Source organism: Phycodurus eques, chromosome 6 (assembly GCF_024500275.1).
Source record: "Phycodurus eques isolate BA_2022a chromosome 6, UOR_Pequ_1.1, whole genome shotgun sequence".
Lineage (NCBI taxonomy): Eukaryota > Metazoa > Chordata > Actinopteri > Syngnathiformes > Syngnathidae > Phycodurus > Phycodurus eques.
In genome coordinates, this window is record NC_084530.1 from 16,593,245 (window position 1) to 16,618,311 (window position 25,067).

The 25,067-nt window shown below is 41.2% G+C and overlaps 3 protein-coding genes across 6 annotated transcripts; 1 reads left to right on the forward strand and 2 right to left on the reverse strand.

Moving 5' to 3' along the window:
• Positions 1–3,424: 3,424 nt before the first annotated feature.
• cnrip1a (cannabinoid receptor interacting protein 1a) lies at positions 3,425–6,760 on the reverse strand. The gene is made up of 3 exons (XM_061679743.1): positions 6,559–6,760; positions 4,806–4,950; positions 3,425–3,934 (listed from the first exon to the last, which is right to left on the reverse strand). The coding sequence occupies exons 1-3, from the start codon at positions 6,735–6,737 to the stop codon at positions 3,770–3,772; spliced, it is 489 nt and encodes a 162-aa protein (XP_061535727.1). The 5' UTR covers positions 6,738–6,760; the 3' UTR covers positions 3,425–3,769.
• Positions 6,761–7,022: 262 nt separating this feature from the next.
• On the reverse strand, positions 7,023–10,968 carry LOC133404392 (F-box only protein 48). Of its 2 annotated transcripts, XM_061680238.1 has the most exons (4): positions 10,918–10,965; positions 10,242–10,326; positions 8,851–9,142; positions 7,023–8,359 (listed from the first exon to the last, which is right to left on the reverse strand). In XM_061680238.1, exons 3-4 carry the CDS (start codon positions 9,088–9,090, stop codon positions 8,198–8,200), a joined length of 402 nt encoding a protein of 133 aa, XP_061536222.1. In that variant the 5' UTR covers positions 9,091–9,142; positions 10,242–10,326; positions 10,918–10,965; the 3' UTR covers positions 7,023–8,197. The 2 variants fall into 2 exon arrangements, with proteins under 2 accessions (XP_061536222.1, XP_061536220.1); XM_061680236.1 differs by lacking the exon at positions 10,242–10,326 and having other exon boundaries at positions 10,918–10,968.
• A 195-nt stretch (positions 10,969–11,163) lies between these two features.
• aplf (aprataxin and PNKP like factor) lies at positions 11,164–23,344 on the forward strand. 3 transcript variants are annotated; one of them, XM_061680233.1, is made up of 11 exons: positions 11,164–11,585; positions 12,322–12,393; positions 14,674–14,700; positions 15,338–15,507; positions 15,636–15,771; positions 17,829–17,943; positions 19,511–19,593; positions 19,762–20,021; positions 20,126–20,269; positions 20,358–20,404; positions 22,460–23,344. In XM_061680233.1, exons 1-11 carry the CDS (start codon positions 11,436–11,438, stop codon positions 22,600–22,602), a joined length of 1,347 nt encoding a protein of 448 aa, XP_061536217.1. In that variant the 5' UTR covers positions 11,164–11,435; the 3' UTR covers positions 22,603–23,344. The 3 variants fall into 3 exon arrangements, with proteins under 3 accessions (XP_061536217.1, XP_061536219.1, XP_061536218.1); XM_061680235.1 differs by having other exon boundaries at positions 20,162–20,269; XM_061680234.1 differs by lacking the exon at positions 14,674–14,700.
• The last annotated feature ends 1,723 nt before the right edge of the window (positions 23,345–25,067 follow it).

Genomic DNA, 25,067 nt, shown 5'->3' on the forward strand with positions numbered 1-25,067 from the left:
ACAACTGGACTCTTCTGTTTGTCTAAGAAGACTTTTTTCGCCTCTCAGTAGAGTTCATGCAACAAGGCTTAGTTAGGATGCACGAGCCAGTGTTTTGTGTGGAAAACTCAACTATATATGCTCCTACTTAGAGGCATGCCCCACACCATGTATGGAACCATTCTTTTGGAATGCAAAAAAGGGGCATGGTCGTTAAGCCACCTGGCCAAGAGGCCCATTGTCCATCCACCAGAGTCGTTGGGTGGAAACGCCCTCTTTGATATTCCATTCATTTGTACAGTGGTCATGGAGTTGTTCAGCGGTATAGGAGGCCATGATGTTTATTGGAGGCAGAATTATTGAGTGTCATTGGAATGGACGAAAGGACGGAGCCATCTCCGTAAGTCGGAGATGGCTCATGTCGTGAGCCCCCTCCTCTGTAGGTCATGTCGTAAGCCCCCTCCTCTGTTAAACGATGGTTTTTCCACCCTTGTGTATATGGTCTCTCTCACTCCTCTTTCCAACCATCTATTTTCCCGTCCATAAGATACACATTTTTGTCCTCAAAAGAGTGTTGTTTGTCTTGTTGATGCAGGTAGACAGCTGAATCTTGACCACAGAAGTTTGCCCTTCTGTGTTGTGCCATGCGTCTGCTCAGTGGTTGGTTTCCCTAATGTATATATTGTATCTGTGTATTCCTCACTGCGCTTGACCGCATACACCAGATTTATTTTCTACGTGTGTGGTGTACCAGCCTTTGTCTCAGAGTGTTACCAGGTTTGAAGTGTACTGGAATGTTGTGTTGGTTGAAAATCCCTCTAAATTCCTCAGACAGGCATGAAACATACGGAATAACAATATTGTTGCGTCTGTCACTCTTTTCTTTCTCATCCACCTTGCTCCTGTCCCTTCTGGAATTGGATGCACTTTTCACAAATGACCAGCGGGGGCAACCCTGGGCATTTTAAGGTAAGCGGGCCAAATACGGGCTTTACCTGGTCCGCGAACGGTTGCTTGGGAATTGGAAAACAAAAACAACAATTTTACCTTATGCATAGAGTAGACTAAAACGGGAATGCTTTTACTTTGAAGCCTGTTTATTCATGTAATGTGTACGTACGTCGGACACTTACCGTATTTTCACGACCATAAGGCGCAACGTATTAAAAGGCGCAGTCTCAGTTACGGGGTCTATTTCTGGGGGGCTGTTCAGCAATGATGGCGGCTTTCGCAAAAGCTCAGACAGCAGTCAAAGCAGATACCTTAGCCCAGGCATCCACTTGCGAACCATGAATTCGTTGATCTTCAATTCTCTCGCGGCTGCTCGATTCCCATGTTCCTCCGCGTAACTGATAGCTTGCAGTTTAAACTGCGCTTCGTAAGCGTGTCTCTTCGTAGGTGCTATTTTCGGGGGTCCTTAGCCAAACCCATGTTGTTTTGCACAATGCACATACTATATACCTAGTGGGGGCATGCCTTTCGCGTCCACCTTCACGCGCACCCTTCCCCCTTTAATGTCCGCATGCTGTCCTCAGTCACGTCCACCTTTCCTATATATAAGCAGGGTGTCGGCAGGAAATGCTCCCAATCAGTCAAGCGGAGCGCTCATCAAAGTCACACAACAACATTTACAGATTTTGGAACTCGGTGCACACATAAGGCGCGCCGCATTATTAGGCGCCCCGTCCATTTCGAAGAAAATGTAAGACTTTTAAGTGCGCCTTATGGTCGTGGTAATACGGTAATCTACAAATCAAGCCAATGGGTGCACGTAAATTGCGTATGATGGCCAACCTGTTATTTGACCCATAAAAGATGTCCGCTCATACCCAAAAAAGAAAAGTGGATACCGAAGGGAGAGGTTTCAACAAAATATCCATCCATCCATTTTCTTTACCGCTGATCCTCACTAGGGTCGCGGGCTGCTGGCCTATCCCAGCAATCTTCGGGCACCCTTTTGCGCTAATACAGCCGTGAGTCTTTTTGGGAATGATGCAACAAGTTTTTCACACCTGGATTTGGGGATCATCTGCCATTCCTCCTTGCAGATCCTCTCCAGTTCTGTCAGGTTGGATTGTGAATGTTGATGGACAGGCATTTTCAGGTCTCTCCAGAGATGCTCAGTTGGGTTTAAGTCAGTGCTCTGGCAGGGCCATTCAAGAACAGTCACGGAGTTGTTCTGAAGCCTCTCCTTTGTTATTTTAGCTGTGTGCTTAGGGTCATTGATTTGTTGGAAGGTGAACCTTCAGCCCAGTCTGAGGTCCTGAGCACTCTGGAGGAGGTTTTCGTCCAGGATTTCCCTGTACTTGCCCACTTTCATCTTTCCTTCGATTGCAACCGGTCGTCCTGTCCCTGCAGCTTAAAAACACCCCCACAGCATGATGCTCCCACCACCATGCTTCACTGTTGGGACTTTATTGGACAGGTGATGAGCAGTGCCTGGTTTTCGCCACACATACCGCTTAGAATTAAGGCCAACAATTTATGTCTTGGTCTCATCAGACCAGAGAATCTTATTTCTAACCATCTTGGAGTCCTTCAGGTGTTTTTTAGCAAACTCCATGCGGGCTTCCATGTGTCTTGCACTGAGGAGAGGCTTCTGTGGGCCACTCTGCCATAAAGCTCGAACTAGTAGAGGGCTGCAGTGATGGCTGACTTTCTAGAACTTTCTCCCATCTCCCAACTCCATCTCTGGAGCTCAGCCACAGTGATCTTTAGGTTCTTCTTTACCTCTCTCACCAAGGCTCTTCTCCCCCGATTGCTCAGTTTGCCCGGACGGCCAGCTCTAGGAAGGGTTCTGGTCGCCCTAAACGTGTTCCATTTAAGGATTATGGAGGCCACTGTGCTATTAGGAACCTTAAGTCCAGCAGAATTTTTTTTGTAACCTTGGCCAGATCTTTGCCTTGCCACAATTCTGTCTCTGAGCTCTTCAGGCAGTTCCTTTGACCTCATGATTCTCATTTGCTCTGACATGCACTGTGAGCTGTAAGGTCTTACATAGACAGGCGTGTGGCTTTCCCAATCAAATCCAATCAGTATAATCAAACACAGCTGGACTCCAATGACGGTGTAGAACCATCCCAAGGATGATCAGAAGAAATGGACAGCACCCGAGTTAAATATATGAGTGTCACAGCAAAGGGTCTGAGTACTTATGGCTGTGTGATATTTCAGTTTTTATTTTTGAATAAATCTGCAAAATTTTCAACAATTCCGTTTTTTCCCCTGTCAATATGGGGTGATGTGTGTACATTAATGAGAAAAAAATGAACTTAAATGATTTTAGCAAATGGCTGCAATATAACAAAAAGTGAACATTTTAAAGGGATCTGAATACTTTCCGTACCCACTGTACACACACACACCCTGGAATCTCTGAGGAATTACTTTTCCTTTTATACTAAAATTGTTCAGATAGCCGATGAATAATTATGGACATGCATGATTGATAATAATATAATGTTTATTGGTTTATTGTCACTTTCTAATGTTTAATTCAGCAAAGGAGAAAACGATTCTGCATTTGTTTTTGTTTTTATCAAGTAAAACACATGAAACAAAACTTATTGGCAATAAATGGGAAATGATGTCAGGAAGCTGCGAGTGACTCTTGAGGTCTCCCTAGCATCTGTCAATCAAATTCCGTATTGACTGCTGTTCATTACATTTCCCAGCATCCTGCTCGCCGGTCAGCCTACACACAACACATACACAATCGTACACTATATTGAAATAAATAATAGAAAAAGAGGAAGAAGAAATCATGTTGAGTGGTTTCTGGCAGCGGCGTTCAGTTGAAGGCCTCCTTGTTGATCCACATGAGGGTGCGCGTCTCGTTAGTTTTGCACTCGTACTCGATGCTGCTGAATTTGTTACCAAACTGGCAGTGCTCGCGCTTGTAGTAGTTATAGTACTTGGCCTGCCAAACCGTCTCGAACGTGCCCGCGCGCTCAAACTGAAACGAGCACAGCAAGAAACAGGACGTTAGCACTTCAAAATAAAACAGTTGTGTCTTTTGATTGCTCGCTAATTGGTAACCGTGGAAGTGACACATTTTCCATATGCTTGTCAGCAATGTGTTTTTTTGTTGCTGCTTCATAATTGGATATCCTTTGATTGACACACCAACTTGCCTAGCGTGACCCCAACAAAGACTTACAGAGTGGAATTCTGAAAAAAAATTAAACATTTTTACTTGACTGTTGGTAAGATGAGTTTGGAAATATAGCTGGTTACAATTACAAGTTACCCTGTTGAAAATGTAATAGTCTAACTATTCCAATGACTTTCTCAAAGTAAAATAACTAGTTACATTTTGATGACTTATTTAATTTTGAATGAACGCATCAAGACCTTTCGAAGTTTCCTCGAAAAAAGTGGATTAAAACCATAGCAACCATTTCAAAATCTCAGACAAACTAATGGATTGCATCACAAGCTTAGAGGTCATATTTGTACAAATATGTAATGTTTGGTACTAGAGCAGAATGGCACATGAACAGAGAGAGTTTTTGCGGTTATTTTCCAAATGTGTAATTAAACTACAGTTGCTTTTGCAAATTTTCTTGATTACAATTTTCAATCATTGAAATTTCAAAAAGCAATTAGAATTTAACTACACATTTTTTTCCAGTATTGTAATGAATGACAATTTAAAACAAAATGTTTTATTAAATTACGTAATCTCATTACATGTAATGTACCAGTACATTGTTTGTCTGTACGTGGTTTGACATAGTCTGGTGACCCATCTGTTGTTTGTCTATCTGTGTGACCAGTCATGGGAGGAGCAGTGTGTCGATGAAGATTGGTCGTGCGTTGCTGACCTGGATGCTGACTTCCACAGGCTGCCGGTCGCCACTTTTGGTGTGTGGGACGCCCTCGGTGTCGTAACGCCCGTGATAGACAACCTGATCGGCGTCTCGCGACTGTTCCTCCAGAGGAAATAGCACACCACCGATGTTCATATTTCTAACACGCACGCACACGCACACACACACACACACACACACACACACACACACACACACGCACGCACACGGTGTAGTACAATAAATTATAGTAACTCAGTCTGCATGTATTACTCCTCCCTCTCTGACTTTACTCCTGCTTAAGTCCCGCCTTCCTGTAGCGTGATTTGCTGGCCGCTCACTGACTGCTGATGACTCACTGGACGAAACAGACGCCAATCACCGGTCAAATTATATGATACTGATAGGATATATGATATATTATACGCATAACTCAAATTTTGCCTTGCAAAACAAAACAAAAAATCGACCAAGGTCAAAGGTCAAGGTCACTCGGAAATCAAAGTACAGGTGCACATTCATTTATTAATTAATTTTCCGTACTGCTTATCCTTACGAGGGTCGCGGGTGTGCTGGAGCCTATTCCAGCTATCTTCGGACGAGAGGCGGGGTGCATCCTGAACTGGTGGCCAACCAATCGCAGGGCACATATAAACAAACAACCATTCACACTCCCATTTACACCTATGGGAAATTTAGAGTCTTCAATTAACCTACCATGCATGTTCTTGGGATGTGGGAGGAAACCGGAGTAGCCGGGGAAAACCCACGCAGGCACAGGGAGAACATGCAAATTCCACGCAGGCGAGAATCCGGGTCCTCAGAACTGTGAGGCAGATGTGCTAACTGTGCCACCACCTGTACAAATGATTGAATTTTTTTTTCTGTATACAACTCAAATGTAAAATTTTCATCATATTTAATGTTATTTTTAGTTGGGTTTTTTTCAGGACCAGACTTCAATAGAAAGAATGAATATAAGGACAAAATGCATTTTTTAGCACCTACCTTTTTATTTTTAATCCAAAAAGATCTCAGATTTCTGTAGTCATCCAGGAAAGCAGAATGATTATCTTTGCAAATATCTGTTTTTACAATGAAAAACATTGTTGCCGATTTTCTGACAGATATTATTGACCAAACCAGGAACCAAATCATCATCAATTTATGTTTGTGCATTTTCTGCACTGTCACTTTGAAATAATGGCCTGTTTTTTAATAAAGGGATGGAAATTTCTTTTAAAAAGTTTTTAATACGATTCATTGAAAAAATAAACAACTGATTTATTGCTAAGTAATTTGTTAGCTTCATCCTTAATATATTGTATTCATTAATCATCATTATTATTATCATAATTCTAACAACTTTATTAGATGTATATAGTGCCTTGCAGCAGAACCAGATTAGGTTCATGTATCATTGCAATATGAATGTAATAATATAGAAATTAATATTGTAATACAACTCGTTACTTTTAGCACGTTCAGCCAATGAAGTCATGTTAAAACAAACGCACGCACACATGCACATTTATGTCGATGCCTATCCATGTTGCAAAGCAGTAGGCCCATGCGCGTCCACGGGCACGCACCAGGCACAGACACGCGCCCGTATCATTTATTCGCGAGGTCACGTGACGCCGAGTATTTTGCATATTTGACGTTAGATGTCTAATTTTGAATACCTCACGCTTCTACTGCATGCAAAATGAAATAATGCATATTCCAATATACCATACTGTAAAAGTGCGTCTTTTTTTTTCCTTACGTGGCCTCGACTGTTCCGGGCTTGACGAGGACTTGGATCTTGTACTTGGAGCCCGTGAGCAATTTGACGGTTCTGGTTTGTCCGAATCGGCTTCCGTCCACCTTGAAGAAAACGTCGCCGTCGTTGGGTTGGATCCACAACGAGATGGAGATATGAACCAGCGCCGGGACGTCGTCCATTTTCACGCCTCTCAGGAGGAGGGGAGGTCTGGGGGTGGGGGGTGGGGGTGGGGGGTGGGGGGGTCCTGAAGCAGGAGGAGGAGGGAAGGCTGAGGACCAGAGTGCGGAAGGTAACAACGCTGCTGCCGCTCGGGGATTTCACAATAAGAGCCAACCTCGCAATATGCGGGTTAAAGAAAATAGTGTGTGTATTATGTATTATACTATTATGTATTATGTAGATAAAATAGAGAAATACGAATGAACTGATATCACTCCTCTCAGAAAAAACTTTGGAATGCTCGGACGACTTTATTTCATATTACACATATTTACTGAGGAACCATAGAGACAATATTACATCCCAAATATTAGAAACAATTGCTTTGGCAAAATATGTCCCTTTTAACAGTTTGTGCATCATGATTAATTCATTATGGCTCCTTCTGGTGTGCCGCCCGTGGCCAGCAGGGGGCAGTATATTACAGTCATACGGGAAAACCGAAGAACAGCCACCAGTATTCCAGTGACTCAATGAACTGCTTGTTGTGTTTTTTCCCCACAGAGGAAATGTTGTTTTTTTTCAGCAATTTTACAAATGAACCCAACCCTTCCACATTTCTTGACTGATTCCAAACCATTCCAACTTCAAAATGTTCACTTCATTCAGGACATCTTACGAGCCATTTTTCACACGTTTTTCAGTATTCCAGTTTCCAAAAACTTGCAGTACTCTTACTTGAGTTCAATATTTGGGTACTCTGTCCACCTCTGGATGTAACCTTAATAAAGCTAATACGTTTAACAAATAAAATCTAGTATATCTATCTATCTACTATGTATCCTATCCTATCTAGTATAGGATAGGATACATAGTAATTTTTAATGTTTGTTTATAGATGAGGGGTGGGCACACAGTAGTTTTGTAACAGACAGATCAGCAGGGTACAAAGAAATTAAAATGTACATGTAAAATATGTCAAATTGTTTATTTTGATTACAAAAATCATTCTCACGTTTAATATATTTTACCATTTTTTACTAACATAAATTACCAATAATACATTTGTAAAATTGTTGATTTCATTACAATTTTTAGTTTTTGTTTAGAATAAATCAATTGACCAAGAGTTTAATTAGATAAATGACATATTTAAAAAAAATCTAAATGAATGCAACAAATATTCCTGGAGTCTTGATCATGTAAATACTGGCAGGCCCAGATTAGAGATTAAAAATAGGATTCTACTTTTTTTTAAAGAATAAATTAGAACTTTATTGTTACTGTCACAGTAACAATGAAAATCAGTACTTTCCCCATCATTGGTGTATGTGAGCTGATCGCATTCAGTCTCTCTCATACTTGTGATGTTATTTTCTTCAAAAGTCTTTTAAAAAACAAGTACAGAAATGTATTTAAAAAAAACAATAAAAGATACACATACAATTAGGGAAAAATAAGAACAGCAATGCCAATGAAGTCATCGGTCCAGCTCAGCCTGTAGGATTTCTCCCCAGGTTTCCACGTCCATCGGCGCCATCTTCCTGCCGCGCAGCTCGCCGGCCGACGCCACATTGCTATAATGACCGCACAGCCAGTCCAGCTTCACGCGGCTGCGAATGTAGTTCCTCGCCAGCGAGTCCTGCACACGCACACACGCACACACAGACACACACACACACACACGTACACTCTTTTAACCGTGGCCCCAGCCCGGACTCACGGCTGTGGTGTCCTCGAGCAAGACAGCGATACCCCGAACTGTTCCCCGGGCGCTTAAGATGCCCCCTGCTTTAGTGTGTTCCACTAACAAGTGTGTGTGTTCACTGTAATGGGTAAAATGCAGAGAACATATTCCGTGTGCATGCATGCATGTTCATGACAATAAAGATGATTCTTCTTCTTTTGTTCTCGCATGACCTAGAATTCATTTTGGCTATTTCTGTTTACAGTTTCAAATGTGAAAAAAGTACATAGGGCTACTGATTTTATACTTTTGTATCAAAAGCAAAATTTGTTGCATTGTTTTTGGAGAGAGTATCCGTCATTTGTTTTTAGTACTATTGTGCTAATTGCGATAATGGCAACCGACGTGAACTTTTGCTGCCGTTTTCATCTCTGGTCGGTGCGCACCTTCCAGGAGAGTCCATTCCTGCGGTCGGCGTCCACCTCCCTGTGGCACAGCGTTATGATGCTGAGACATTGTGTCCTCCACAGCTGCGCGCTGTCCCGGATGATGGCGTTCCACCGGCGGCACGTGGCCGAGGCGCGGCACAGGCTCCTGGCGTCCAGCTCGCCGAAGATCTTCACGCTCATCTCGGGGGGCAGAGTCTCCGCAAAGTCCCTCGCGCAGCAGCAAGTCAAGTTCATCATGCATAGTACAAGGAGCAGTAGTAGTAGTAGTAGTAGTAGTTGCTCCTGCAGCCTGTCAACACACAAAAACACAAAGGCTGGATTTGGCTGATAACGTAGTATATTTTTTCTCACATCTGCTTATGTCAATAAACATATGTTCTTAGAAGCCACCGTAAATATAATCGCCTCAACTCCACTAAAGACATGTCTAGAAATGTTCAGTCCTGAACCGCCACAGTGATGTCATCGTCTAGCCATATAGCAAAATGTAAACAGAGCACAAACCTGCATCTCTATATTTCTTACACTAGGGGCGTATTAGTCACATTTCCAATTCGCATCCATAAGATGACAGGAGCCTTCTTGCCATGCCGTGTTGAGCATAGAAAACTCAGTGATACAAATCTACATATGTTTATGGGAAGTCATCCTTTAGAAACAACAATACTTTTCAGCCATGTATTCTGTGTTCTTATAAACGGTAGCAAATCCATCATCTTAAATTTTCTAGTTGACCACCTTCAAAGATATGTCTGCACATACTCCGTCTTTACTACAGTATGATATTACATTACATTATTTAAACAAAATCGATGAATGAAGTGTGAGTTACTTTACTGTCGCTGCGTTTTATCCAATTACTATACTGAAGTAGGATATTACAATATTTAAACATTTCCATGTTCATCAACTCACTAGTGTTGGTGCTTTTGTTAGTTTCAAATATTTTCTACACAATGTACAGCAAATACATGACTATTGCTGCATTTAAACACATTTTCTACAGTACGATCTTACATTATTTAAACAAAACAGATGAAGTTTATAGTCCGTCGTTTTCAACTCAAATCGATATATTGACATTATTCAGTCAGATTTTCTGAATTACCGTTACATGATACATTATAATGTCATAGAAAATACTTGATTACGTTTTAAAGTAAGTACTTCTGTACTTTGTCTAGAGTCATCGTTTGAATTGAGTAACATTCGATCACGAGTTTCTTCAGATCAATTAATTGCTGCATGGTGATATCATACACACAACTTCTCCTCTTTAGTTCTCACAATCAGCAAAATATTCCCACGATATTGCTTGTTAATTCGTATCATATGTATTTCAAAATATCATTATAATGTTTACAATCTATCATTCATTGGAAACTCACCCAGGGTCATACGGAAGGCCGATATGTGAACAGCTTGTCTCCAGGTGTGATGACTGAGTGACTTTTTATAGTTGTATTCCATGTTCTTATAAAGCACAGCAAATACATCAGCTTAATTTTTGTCCAGGACGGCCCTCAATGGCGTGCCTAAGCATGCACAGTCTTAAACCTAACACACTGCTGACACAATATTTAGACATATTTATTTTCATGTTCTTTAACAAATTACGGATGTTGCTGAGAACACAAAGGCTATTTACGTTGGCTTCTAAGAACATACGTTTATTGACATAAGCAGACCCCTCTCAGATGTGAGAAAAAAGGACTTCACCCAGGAATATAATTAATTTATTTCTGACACGAATCTTCGGATCTATGTTGAGAATGTGTTAGGCAGGACGTTTGCACACATGCATGCGTGCGGAGTAAAATTACAAAAAGAAAAGAAAAATTACAAAAAGCAAGAATCAAAATGTCAGTACAGCTTTAAAAGGCAGCTACTAGCTGGAAATTCGAAGTCACGTTCAACGACACGGCACAGTGAGCGAGCGAGAAAATAACAAAACAAAAACAGCGTTTGTAACATAGACACAATTCAGATGAAATATAAGATGTCAGTTTTTATACACCGTTAAGAAGGGTGGTGAGTTTTTATCTGTTGGCTTTTCTTTCTTACCAAAAACAGCTGACTCGTCCCTCACCGTGTTTACATTTAAAAACACACATACGCCCGTCACTCTACTGCGCATGCGTACAAAGCTGCCGTCGTAGAAGTTTATATAAAATTAAGGTATAGTTTGTTTATTATAGCTAAAACCGATTTATAGGTATGAGTGTGTTGTGTAGAAAAAAATAACTAAAATTAAAGTAAAAAATAAACGGGACCGTCCACTTGTGCGCATGCGTTCTCTAGCCAGGAAGTACTGCGGCAGTGTGAGTGGGGTTGTTGTTGTTTTATTTTTCTTCTCTTCCTGGAAACATTTGTTAAAGAACAGGGAATTTTTTTTTAACAACACTCGCGTTCTTCACCAACTAAAGTTTGTGAGCTTGGATAACTTTTTTGTTCAGCTTGAAGCGAACAACATGTTTAAAGTCCACATGTATTGTCTGTAAACACAAACTCACTGTTAATTCGTGGCTACTGCATTGAACAGTAAAGATTTGACGTGTTTGAGTAAATGTGTTTCATGTTATATGATTGATTTCTTGATTGTCTTTATGTCTCTCTATATGTTCTTTCCAGTGGGTCCAATGTCCGGTTTCGAGCTGATCCCGGTGCACGGCGGCGATGCCATCCACCTTCCCCCTGGAGAGAGCATAGTGGGCCGGGGTCCTTTCCTCCGAGTGAGTCCCCATTTTTGTCATTTTCACTATGTTGAAAATATTTGTCAGAGGACACACGTAACACATATGAACAACAGAGGACTGCATTCCGTGCTGTAATTCAAGAACATAAAATACAACATGTAAATACATAATTCGAAAACAGAAAAAAAGATTAAATAAGTTTAAAGCTTATGCAGCAAACCCACGATGTACTACTACTTACTATCATTATTACTTGTGCTGTGTTTAATAGTTCATACAGCGTCAACACAGCTTTGCTTATTTTTAGTCGCTGAGTGGCGCTGTCCCTTGACCGAGCAGGTCAAAGGGTAAAAAAATGTTTATAATTTTAAAGGCCCTATTACAACAGCATATTATATATAAATAAATATATAAAGTCGACAAAACGCTATTTCAAGTCATCATGATGAGATACAAAATAAAGTCATCATGACATCATGAGCACAAATAAAATAATATAGGCCTATCTGTTTTGAAATTTAAATGAACCTTTTTTTTTATTGTGAAGGGTTCAGTGAATGTGCGTATGAAACTTGTGGGGTTCAGTACCTCCAACAAGGTTAAGAACCACTTCTCTAGATAGACGTGCTATGACCCATGTGTTGGTGTTTGAATGCATAATGTTAATGAAGATACATTTTCATTGAATGAACAAAAAAGTCCGATGCATAAAATAAAATGCAGGTTCAGGTGTGATAATGTGGACATAATTATTATTATGATTATGTGTGAGGTGAATGACAAGAGGGTGTCCAGACATCACGGCCTGCTGAACAACCAAGATGGACGACTGCGCCTCAAACCGGTGAGTCAAGATCAAAGATTGTTAAGAAAGAAATCATGAATCCATCCATTTTCTACACCGCTTATCCTCACTACGGTCGTGGGAATGCTGGAACCTATCCCAGTTAACTGCGGGCAAGAGGTTGGGTACATCCTGAACTGGTTGCCAGCCAATTGCAAGGCACATATAAACAAACAAACATTCACACCTATGGGAAATTTGGAGTCTTCAATTAACCTACCATGCATGTTTTGGGGATGTGGGAGGAAACCGGAGTACCCGGAGAAAAGCGACACAGGCATGTGGAGAACATTCAAACACCACACTTGGCGAGGCCAGATTTGAACCCGGGTCCTCAGAACTGTGAGGTGGATGTGCTAACCAGTACATGCCGCCCGAAATCATGACGAATGATCAGAAAATTATTCATAATGATGTGACTTGTGAGTCAACTACTTGTTTCGTAAACACTATATTGCCAAATGTATTTGCTCACCTGCCTTGACTCAGATCTGAATTAAGTGACATCCCATTCTTAATCCATCGTGTTTAATATGACATCAATCCACCCTCTGCAGTCATAACATCTTAAACTCTTTTTGTGAAGGTTTTCCACAAGGTTTAAGTGTTTATGGGAAGTTTAAGTGTTTATGGGAATTTATAACCATTTACCCAGAAGTGCATGTGTGAGGTTAGACACTGATATTAAATGAGAAGGCCTGGCTCTCAATCGCGGCTCTAATTCATCTAAAAGTGTTCTATAGGGTTGAGGTTAGGATTGTGCAGGCCAGTCAAGTGCATCCACATCAAACGCTCATCTCCATCTTTATGAACCTTGATTTGTGCACTGATGCACAGTTATTGTGGAACAGGAAGGGACCGTCTCCAAATTGTTCTCACAAAGTTGGAAATTTTCAAATTATTAGCCCCTGAGCTCATTTGAAAGGAACTGAATGCTTCAGCATACCGAAAGATTTGAGACAATCAAACAGTTTGTGGATTACCCCTTCCTTTTCCAACATGTCTGTGCACCAATGCACAAAGCAATAGCCACAAAGACATGGATGAGACGTGGGCACGTCTGTCACATCTTGGATATCTATGCTCTGGAAACGCGTGTCTTCCCCAGTGTCTGCCTATATTGCGGCGCAACGCCAGTAAACAACAGCGGTCAATTCTGGAACTAACAGACTTGGTCAATGGCAGTTTAAGTGATAAATGGAAAAAAAAATTTGACACATTGTTTGGTCCCGACGGTCCATTTGATCTGATATCCATTATATTCGGGTCCGTTTTATCGAGTTTCCACAATGTGTATTAAACAATTTTTTTTATTTGACTGATGACTAAACTACAATGGTGCCTTGAGATCCGTTTTTTTTTTTTTGTGAGCAAAAATTTGAGATAAGGGTGCTGCATGGTGGCAGTGAACTCACTTCATAATAAGCAGCAGTTTGGCAGATTATTTTCCAAAATGAGGCTTTAAGCTATTTATTGACACATAAACATGAGAAATAAAATTTGCGATAAAATACATCAATGGTATTTGTTTGTTGTTTTGTATTTCAATATATAACATGGATTATTACTCTACTATCCTCGTTAAGGTGTATTTGTACGCTCTTTGTCCTCACTATTATGACAATCCAGCGCACTCGTGAAGTATGACATTTCTGCACATTTGAAGGACAACTGGTATATTTTACAAATGAGACAAAACTGCACTAGTTGACATCTATGTGCCGTGCTACTACAGTCGTACTACAAGTGAAGCATGCAAGCACACAGTTGCAAAGCAGTGCAATTTTGCCTCAATACTGAGGACCGGGGTCCAAATCCGGACCCCGCCTGTGTGGAGTTTGCATGTTCTCCCCGTGCCTGCGTGGGTTTTCCGGGTACTCCGGTTTCCGCCCACATCCCAAAAACATGCAGGGTAGATTGATTGGAGACTCTAACTATGTGCCCTGCGATTGGCTGGCGACCAGTTCAGGGTGTACCCCGCCTCTCGCCCGAAGATAGCTGGGATAGGCTCCAGCGGACCCGCGACCCGAGTGAGGATAAGCGGAAAGGAAGATGAATGAATGAATTAATTCTTCTGTCTGTCTTCTATTTATCTATCTCCAACTACCTTTCTTTTTTATGTAAATCTTTTTTGAAAGACCATCAATAAAACAACCAAACAAAATAAGAATGTCCTTCAATAAAAATCCAAACCTCAAACTATTAACAGTCCCTGCCTAGGAGTTGATAAAGGGCGTTAATAAAAACATTAATTCAATTATGTTATATTCTTTGCTACAGCCACGTTGTTCCGGACACGACGAACAGGTCTGTCTTTTACTTTAGTGAACAGAAAATCTGCCTCCCACCTGTCTTGGAAGTTAACAGTTTTCCATCTTTCATTTGGCCATTTCTGGGAAGAGGAAGTGTATATTTGCTCGAGGAGACTGATAGTATAGTTGCTGCAACAGAAAGGGTAGGGGCGCTCGCCGGTCTAGACTGATGGGCCAACACACTAGCAAAGCATTCTGGGATTTGTAATATTAGTGGCGCATGTGCTATATACTGGCGGGCCAGCGCTAATACACATTTGATATGGTCTTGCAGGCCAAATATAATTACATCGTGGGCCAAATTTGGCCCCTGGGCCTGAGTTTGACATGTACTTCTAAAGAATAGCTTTAAATGTTGTGGTGTTATAACCCTTTAAGCAATGTATCTTTTCACTCAAACGGTGAAGCAACACAGTTAGACAATAAAACAGTACTCACAGGCATATATTCTAAACGAAGTTAGTGCGTTCAGAATTATTCAGTCATTCCCAACTCCCTAATCGCTTCAAAGTGATTTTAAGTGAACATTTTAGGAAATTATCTAGGTCCACAGTATAAAAAATCTTTGTATAGTGATTAGGGAGTTGGGAATCTGTCAGTGTCCCATGTGTGTTGTGTTGTGTTGTGTTCAGACGCACTTGAACCCATGCTTCCTCCAATCATCCCCCGCTGACGACCCTCGACCCCTGCAGAAAGACGTGTGGTGCCCCCTTGACCACGGAGACATCTTCTCACTACTACCAGGACAGCTCATGTTTCGAGTGGCGGAAGTGGGCGGACGAACATTAATCAGCCCCCTCAGGTAGGGGCATTGATGGATGGTGTGTCACGGGGGTCCATGTTTGATGTTGAAGTGTGGTCTCATGTTTATTCGTGTGTCAAGACATCAAACTGAGAAGTGCCTAAGTGCTCTCTGCATGTTTAACACAGAGTAAGTGCCACGTGTGAGGGCTATGCAAACCCTGTTTCACGCCAGAGAACCCCTCCCACTTCTCCTGGTTGTCATGGCGCCAAGCCAGAGGCGTCCAACCAGGAGGCGTCGTTAGCAGGAGAGGCTCTAACTGAGGTTTGTCTCAAAAGAAACTAGGCAATGTGATTTCTGTACAAATTGTGAATGCTGAAAAGTGGAATGTAGAATACATTTAAATTAGGCTTGTCCCCATCAGGGCTCATCTACTTGGCAGCAGGAGATAACGATCAGAGTTTTAAATTTTCCTAATTTTTAAAGGCCACAAAATGACAAACTAATCCTATTACAAAGATAGAGTGGTGCCTTGAGATACAGAGTTTGATTTGTTACATGACCATGCTCGTAACTCAAAACGCATTGACAGTGGAACCTTGATTTAACAGAACTAGTAGGGCGGAGGTTCTAAAAATACCAGTACTGTACAATATTTTTGTTTCGTACTTTTTTTTCTAAGGGCTAAACACACCCCATACTTTACAAAACAATTGTAAATAAATAAAAAAAGGTTTTAAAATGTTTAAAATGCTTTAAAGATTATCCAAATTTACCTCACAAGTGCATGAAAGGAGTGATTTTGAGTTCCAGTTGTACACCACTTTCTGTCTGTTAAATCTGAATTCCGTTAAATCGAGGTTCCACGGTGAAATGAATGGAAATACCATTAATCTGTTCCAGCCTGACTAACTAACTAATTTTGCAATGTGTTTTTTAAATGAGAAAAGTAGCACTCTATAATATTGTCCTTTGTAATAATAAAAAAAACATACAGTACTGACCTAATTATATAGAATAAAAAATAAGTTTTTGGCACACCTTCAAATCAATGCACATTATGCTGCTCATTCTGGTGAGTACGCCTTGGGCACTTGAGGGCAGTATAAAGACCAATTCATACTTCAAACTTACTTTCCTGCCTGGATTCAGCAGCCAATCATATTGCAGTGGGGCCTGTCCTGCCTAGAACTCGAGTGGGCTTCATATAGTTGTTCTTCGCAGAGGATAAAGAATACAGTATATGACTGTGAGTTAGGGCTGGGCAATCTGGCCAAAATATATAGATATATATATCGCAATTGTTTCATATTGTCCGATCTCGATTCTTATCACAATTTTATTATATTGTTTTAAACTTTTTTTTTAAACAGTTACTTTAAAAGCATCTGTACTGAATACTAAAGAAGCTAGAGAGTATTTCAACATTTTATTAATGCCTTTTGCTAACATCACTCCTCATGGTCATAAAGAATAAAGAATGGGATAAAGAAGATACCTTGGATTGTAAACACTATCATTCTCCAGTAATTACGGTACCAGTAAATACCATGATAACATTATTGCTATTTTCAAATGTGCATCGTCTTTGATAACAATACAGATGAACTAGTTTTGCCATTTTACAAACCACCTGAATAACGATGATGACACAATTGATTTCTGCTTTTGTCTGATCTAACAGTCGCAAACAGCTGAGGCTTTGTGTGCTGATAGCAGTGAGTGGCAGGGTGTATTGACTCCGCTCTCATTTTTATGCTTTCCATGTAATCACATTGGTGGTACTTCTTCAAACAAATAAACATGTTTGTTGTGTTGCCCGTTTTTGAGGGCGCCAACTGCATTGATTTAGGAATGTTGTTGTTCAGTCATGGAAGATGTTAGTTGGAATGCCTTGAATCTATTAAAAGTTGTGAAATATGGGAGGATGAGTTCATGAGTTTGGAAAAAGTCTCTAATTCAATAAGAATCATTTTTATGGTAAATGTGGAATTGTGGGAAAAGTGTGAATTTGTGGAAATGTGTGTAGATACTGTATCTTCAATAAGGTGAATATTTTTTTTTTTTTTTTTTTTACTTCCTGTAGCCACTATTACTGCTGAAATGATGCAAATTTCCCCATTGTGGGACTAATAAAGATGATCATATCTTATTTAGAACTTTGAATGATCTGACTCTCTTGAAAAAAAATTTATTTTTAGATTTAAAAAAAAAAAAAAGAATAAATATGAAGAATTTTGGTGCAGAATATCACGTGTGAATGCTCTTCTGCACAATTAATCAGTGAGTCTTAATATTGATTGATGTATTTATTTTCTAATTCATGATGTCAAATAGTAAAGAGTGAATGAAGTCAACCAATCAGAGTTTTTTTTACACAGGACGACAAGGTGGGAAGGAATGCGGTAGTCGCACCTTCACCTCGCAAGAAACGACTTTTACCTACGTGGATGATGGCGGCCGTTAACTCGTCCAGCGCCACCCTGAGCCGCCAAGGTAACACGTGACACCTTCGACCAGCTAAATCCGACTGTTAGCTGCTAGCATTGGATACACAGAATACAAAGTGGAGGGGCTTTGTATTACTAAGCACACTACGCAGGCACATGCACACACATTTTTGTGGGCAGGTGCTCAAGTCAAAAAAGAAGGGCACCCATCTTCAAAATTATTCATACAATTAAGAACAAAAGTACTATACATTTAACTTTTCTATTTATTTCAGTTAACACAATCAACACAGTCAATAAGACAACTACAGTGGTACTTCGGGTTACGAACGACCAAATTTATGAACAATTCGGGTTACGTCCAAAATTTTTATAAAAAACCTATGCATGGATCAGACAACAAGACAAATTTGGCCTTTCATGATTGCACTATGTCAGACTACTGGCATCAAATCTTGCAGTATTTCGGGCAGACAGTGGAAACACTACACGTCATGTATTCGATACCACCGCATCCCGTCTTTTACGATCATCGGGATTTATCTTGTCAAAATAAAAATTGTCTGAGAGGCAGAACCAGAAAACGTCAACGCGACCGGATACACTCGTAACAATGACGACGACAACAACTGTGCCGCGCCAATGTACTGTATTGCATCGGGGGGGAAAAGAACATAAGTAGGAAAAATGTGTGGTTGTCATCGCTGGTGCTCGGGAGAGGATGCTCATTCAAGGATTGCTTGAGGTATGTTCACGTACTTTTAATACGATACGGCTCGCAAGGAGGCAATAAAATGTTAAGTAGCCTAGAAAACTAGTGCTAGCACTAACGGTTGTACACGTAAACAGGCCGGCGTTCTGTCGAATCATGCTGTAAAGCGTCTGTAAACATTGGTTCGTGCGCGTGAAAAAATGTTGGTGCGCTGTCTGAGAGTTGTCGTTAGGGTTAGGGATATGTCACACTACACGGAAGATATCCAAAAAAATCAAAGATGATCGTCTTTTCATTTTGGCGTCGTAGGGCTATCGTAGGGCCAAATCGTTGGTTGTGGATTATGTCACACGACAAGAATTTTTGTCGTTCCCAACAAAATTTGTCAGGCCTGGTGTAGGAAATCAGCTAAGATAGCTAATCGGGCCAATATCGGGGCTCGAGTTATGTACTATTTTAAGTTTGGGAACGGTTCTCTTATGGACAAATGGAAGGATTTATGTTGTGCTTCTACTTCCGCTGCGGATCATTGACTGCATAAAGCTTGGATGTAAACTGAAAACTAGTTGCCTGCTGCTTGGTGTTAGGCGAAAATCTGTTCTCGGTAAAAAAGTATGAGCTTTTGTGGCTACTTTTTAAATGTAACTAAAATTGTAATCATGGAAATTTTCAAAAGCAACTGTTATTTAATCACACATTTTAACCCAGTAATCTAATTGATTGCATTTACATCAATCTTTTTATTAAATTGCATAATCTTGTTACATGTATTTAGTCACTCACCAACACTGCTAATGAATGAGCGAATGATAGCGAACACAGCAACAGTTAGTCAGTTCACAAAGTCAATGTTCATTTCCTGATGTGTGGGCCAATCACGTCTTCCTTTGTGACATCACAGTCGCCAAGAAAAGCCGACAGACGGAGCTCAGTGACGACAAGAAGACAGAAGTTCAGAAGATAAGGAAAGGAGACGGATGTGCAGTTGAGTGGGCAGATATACACAAATAGTAATAAAATTATACTTCCATGCCCCCTGGTAGATTATAATGTATATACTTCATAGTTTACATCTGGCTTTTCAAAAAATAAAAATAAATAAATATTGTACAGTTATTTATTAATGAAGTGAACATGTTTGTCCACTTTCAGGACGTCGCGTCATCGCACGAGGATCTCGCCAACGTGGAAGAGGACAACAATCAACTGCAGGACGATGACAGCGTCACCATGGAGATGGAGCAGGAGGGCCAAGACCACGGAGAAGCCACAACCAGGAAGTGTGATGTCACAACCAGGAAGTGTGATATAATTCCGAGCAGTCAACAGAACACAAGCGCAAAAGCCAAAGAAAAAGACAAGTCCCCTTACAGACTGCGAACTGCCTGTCCATATGGAAAAGACTGCTACAGGTTAGTTTAGCTGCCTGATAACTGAAACTTCCTGTACCAGCATACTTCCTGTTTAGCACCCTTCATGACCAGGACACTTCCTGTTTAACACACTTGCTGTTCAGCATACTTCCTGTTCCTCTCACTTCCTGGCCTCTCAGGAAGAACCCTCTCCACTTCAAGGAGTGCAGCCATCCCGGAGACTCTGACTATGAGGAAGAAGAGGAGGAAGAACGACCCGAGTGTCCCTACGGTATCGACTGCTACAGGTCCAAGTTCACATATGATAACAATTATGAATCAGTCATTGATAAAAACAATAAATTCACCTCCTGGTTTTGTACCACCCACACGCAGGAAGAATCCTCTTCATCGCAAACAATACAATCACACAAAGAACGCAGGTACGCTCACACACACATATACACGTGCACACATGGACAAGCACACAAACACACACACACACATCTATGACCCTCCAGCACGAAACCTTTACGGAGTCGGACGGTTGTGTTCCGTCAAGCATTGACGCCATGAAAAAGATACATTTTCAGTCGTGATTCAGATACCAGGAAAAAAAAAGAAGCAATGATCACTTTCCAGTTGGAACTAATGTGAATTTCGTACCTTAATGCCTCGAATAAAATGCTTTCATTGAGAGGCTACAGCAAAATCACCATGAGAAAAGTCAGACGACGACGAGAAATCAACGACGCTAATCGGCCGCTGCCACACACAAAGCAAGGAAAAGCACGCGTCGAATCAACAGAGAGCTTGGTGTTCTCCGCAGCCGCGGTTTGAATTCAAATATACCGTAATTTCTTGTGTATAATGCGCACCCATGTTTCACAAGCACCCCCAAAGTTGGACCTCAAAATTCTGGAAAACCCTTCTACCTATGTATAATGCATTTTTACAGTGCATGATTTTGCTTCGACCCATATGATCAAAACATGAAGTATTATCTGTATTTTCTTAATTTTTTCAAATAATTATTCTGAAGTTAAGCACTCTATTTGAACACGTAATATAATTTATTTACTTGCTCTTATTTCTAAATTCACAGCCCGACATTTATTGAGTAAATTAGAAAGCACACAGATGTGCTCATATGTTTGATTACCCAGGCTGAATTTGTAAGATGGGTATAATTCTTTAAAGAAGACATGAAGGCCAAGCGAAACACATTTCATTTTATATTCATGGGATTCAAATTAAACTGTCAAGCATTTCAGAAAGGTTTTTAAACAAAACATAACCATAAAGAAATTATTGATGGTTGTTGTTCAGTCATCAGTTGTATTTAAAAAAAAAAAAAACAATATTTCACACATTCTGCCATGGTATGTAAACTTATGAGCACAACTGTACACATATGCAGTCGTACGTATCCCTGTCATATTGGAATGAAAGCGTAGGCTACACCTTTTTCATAACCTCTAGGTGGTGTGGCATATTGGAATGAAAGTGTACAGCTTTTTCATAACCTCTAGATGGCATCATACATTTATAAAATGTAAACGTTTTTTTTTTTTTTTTTTTTTCATTTTCCCCTATACCAATGTATAATGCGCGCTATTGACTTTTGGCCATTTTGGGGGGGATTTTACACGAGAAATTACGGGTATGTCTTTACAGATATGAACCAACAAGAGGCCATAATACAGTCCCTCTTGGTGTAAACAAAACATCCTTGTTGCTTTCCTCACGTTGAAACGCCAACGGACATATCTTCACCAAATGTTACCCGATTACCACAATCTATACATCATTAGAAACCATTTTTAATAGGGCTGTCAAATTCATGCATTAATGCATTAATTAATCACAACAAATATCATATTAATCCTGTATTAACGGAGATTAATCACACAATTAGTTTTGACCGTACACGGTCCTTTACCATAACAGCGGATGAATATCTGAAAGGGCATGAAGGTCGCTATAGTGATCAGATCAATGCTTACGCCAGTGCAAAGTTGAGTGAGGAGACTCCGACTGGTGTGCTCGGCAGCAAATTTTGCTTCAAAAGTCAATAATAATAAACAATTATCGATTAAACAAAGCTATTTTGCATAAAGTGCAGCACTCAAGTCTCTTCTCATCGAAGCAGAAGTTTAAAATACCATCTCAAAGCAAAACGTGGTATTTTGTGTGGTACAGTTGGCACCTGTGATTCATCACGATTAAATAAAATAAAAATATCGATTCACAGCCCTAATTTTTAATACCTTTTCAGAAAAATTCCGATCGGTTTTGTTGCTGGAGGGTCACATTTACATAATTTGTCTTTATGTAGCACCTTCAAAAACACATGCTTACTCACACACACACACACACACACACACACACACATAGACTTTCTGTAAATCATATTTTGAAGGCATTTTGCGTGTAAAGGAATAAAAAATTGACTTTTTCATCCCGACACTCTTAAATCACGCTGTACTTCTTGTCAGCTCGCAGCAGGCGGGCCGCCACCAAGGCTAAGGCAGCATCCGGTGTGGACTCTGATTCCGACTCTGGTGACGGCTTCATCAACGACGACAGCGACAACGTCGATGCCGACTCTGACTACGCCCCTCCGCCTGACTCTGACTGATTCCTGTCACCTGAATCCTACTAGGATGAGAATGTGAAACAACTGCAGAGAGCATTCCAGGCCTTTATCAAAGGCAGCAAGTAGACCTGATGCAGATGTAACAGGTTACACTATACTGTTCATTTCACCCAAAGCACTCCCATTATCATCACCATTAAGGATGAATACACACTAACACCGAAATATAAACGTTTTCTATTGTAAGTGTGAGATTAGCGTGTGAGCTGGTGTGCGCGGTCCGGAGGGTGACGTCATGTACGTGCGCGCACCTGGCCATTCTCGCTCTTGATGTGGCCGAGGTAAGACATGTACACTGCTCTCTCCCAATAGTCGCGGCAATTAAAGTAATAAAACAAAATGTCATAGTGAATTTGTCGCACTATGTTGATGAATACTATGTTGAAGATATATGAATACTGTGTCTGTCCCCTAAAACCATTTTCTGTCCGGCTACATTTTCAATAAACATCAGAATATTTTCTGTAGACGAGACGAGCTAATGTTCCCAGCGTGGTTAGCAAGTAGCTTAGTTCTCGAGACTTCGAGCAATGCGGTCAATTAATATGATACAGGAAGTCCTCGATTTACGGAACTCGTTCGTAAATCGAGGACTACACTTGCCACTGCCACAGTGTGTACAGTGGCAAGTGTAGTGACGGCGACCGGGGAAGAGTAGGGATTAGCGGAGGATCCGTTGACGTTGAATTTGCAGAGGAGCTAATAAAGCCATTAAAGCAGCAAATCGGTGCTTCGTGCCTTTATTGTTGGCGCCACCCAGCTCAGCTGTGCAACGAGAAAAGGGAGTTAACCCCGAGGAGGACAACCTCGGCACTGGAAAAGGCGTCTCCCCTGCGTCTCCCGACCACGGTCAGGTGACCGTAGCGGGAAAGGTTAACACTTCGTATAAAGAAACTAAAATACATTAAAATAAAAAAAAAATAAGATGTTGTACTTACCATTACTGCTGGGAGTGTGAAAAAACGCAAAGATACTCCCGGCGCACAAACACAGACAAGCACTATGCACTAGCTAAGCAGAAACACTATGGTGCTGGGACAAAATGGCGGACGAGGCACGGGCGAGGACTTCCTGTATTCGACATATGGGAAATCTACCGAAGACGGCACGGTTGCACACCACACTCAAGTTTCTTTTTTGCACACAGATTGTGACTTGGCTGTAAAAAAAAAAAAAAAACACTGTGAAACCACATACGACTCACCTTTAATAAATAACACAGACGTTCATAATGAAACATCAATGTGACAAAAGATGAAGTAAAACGTTATGAGTGAAGTTGCTCCACCCACATGTGGGTCACTAGAGAGAATATTTGCCAGTGAGGACTTGACGCTGCATGTCAACATGAAAGTTTTTACTCCGAAAGAGTCAATAGATGCTTTAACACTGAAAATGGGAATAGATGTGTTTACTCTGAAAGAGAGTTTGTGGGCAGGCACCGCACTGCATCTGCCATGAAAAACCAGAAAAGTAAATACTCAGGTAAAGTACACGTACCTGAAGAATGTACAGTAACGGAGTACAAGTACTTCGTTATTTGCCACCTCGACAATCAACACTTTGTATAGCACCTGACGCTCGACCCGGGACGTTGTGAGTTGGTCGGAAGTATACTTCGAAGACCTCCTCAAGTCCACCTTTCTATGAAGAAGCACAGCCTGGAGACTCTGAGGTGGCAGAACAGTGGACCAGTGGCTCCGGCGTGTGGGGTACCGGACCCCCAATACGGGTTGTTCGGTCCCCGTATGACCGGTGTGGGATTTTAGTCATAATTGCAGCCAGTATGTCGGATTTGTTGCCAGTGAGTGTTGGACTTTGCCAAGGCTGCCCGTTGTCATCAATTCTGTTCATAAACGTTATGGTCAGAATTTCTAGGCACAGCTGAGGCAGTGAGGGTATCCGGTTTGGTGGCCTCAGTATTACGTCTCTGTTTTTTGCAGATGATGTGGTTTTGTTGGCTTCATCAAGCCATGAACCTCAACTGTCACTGGAGCGGTTCGCAGCCGAGTGTGAGCCAGTCGGGATGAAAATCAACGCATCCAAATCTGAGGTCACGGTCCTCAGTAAGAATAGGGTGGACCTCTCCAGGTCGGCGATGAGATTCTGCCCCAAGTGGAGGAGTTCAAGTATCTTTGGGTCGGATTGGCGCAGACCCTGCGGTGATGCAAACGCTGCATCGGGCTGTCATGGGGAAAGATCTGAGCCCATAGACCAAGATCTCCATTTATCGATCTAACTAGGTTTCCTACCCTCACCTCTAGTTGTGAGCTGCGGGTTGTGACGGAAAGAACAAGATCGCGAACACAAGCGGCCCAAATGAGTTTTCTCTACAAGATGTTGGGGCTCTCCATTAGAGACGGGAGGGTGAGAGTAAAGCCAGATGAGGTGTGTTTGGGCATCAGGTTAGGATGGTCTTGGTCCTCCTGAACGCTTCCCAGGACCTT

What these genes read in the sequence shown, in the direction of transcription:
- cnrip1a (XM_061679743.1), bottom strand. Translation starts at nt 6,737, where the DNA reads ATGGACGACGTCCCGGCGCTGGTTCATATCTCCATCTCGTTGTGGATC. An exon ending in CCCGGAACAGTCGAGGCCAC is followed by an intron (nt 4,951 to 6,558) that starts GTAAGGAAAAAA and finishes CGTGCGTGTTAG; the next exon opens with AAATATGAACATCGGTGGTG. An exon ending in CTGTGGAAGTCAGCATCCAG is followed by an intron (nt 3,935 to 4,805) that starts GTCAGCAACGCA and finishes TGCTCGTTTCAG; the next exon opens with TTTGAGCGCGCGGGCACGTT.
- LOC133404392 (XM_061680236.1), bottom strand. Translation starts at nt 10,967, where the DNA reads ATGTGTGTTTTTAAATGTAAACACGGTGAGGGACGAGTCAGCTGTTTT. An exon ending in GGACGAGTCAGCTGTTTTTG is followed by an intron (nt 9,143 to 10,917) that starts GTAAGAAAGAAA and finishes GTGTGTTGACAG; the next exon opens with GCTGCAGGAGCAACTACTAC. An exon ending in GGAATGGACTCTCCTGGAAG is followed by an intron (nt 8,360 to 8,850) that starts GTGCGCACCGAC and finishes GTGCGTGTGCAG; the next exon opens with GACTCGCTGGCGAGGAACTA.
- aplf (XM_061680233.1), top strand. Translation starts at nt 11,436, where the DNA reads ATGATTGATTTCTTGATTGTCTTTATGTCTCTCTATATGTTCTTTCCA. An exon ending in TACGGTATCGACTGCTACAG is followed by an intron (nt 20,270 to 20,357) that starts GTCCAAGTTCAC and finishes ACCCACACGCAG; the next exon opens with GAAGAATCCTCTTCATCGCA. An exon ending in CAATCACACAAAGAACGCAG is followed by an intron (nt 20,405 to 22,459) that starts GTACGCTCACAC and finishes ACTTCTTGTCAG; the next exon opens with CTCGCAGCAGGCGGGCCGCC.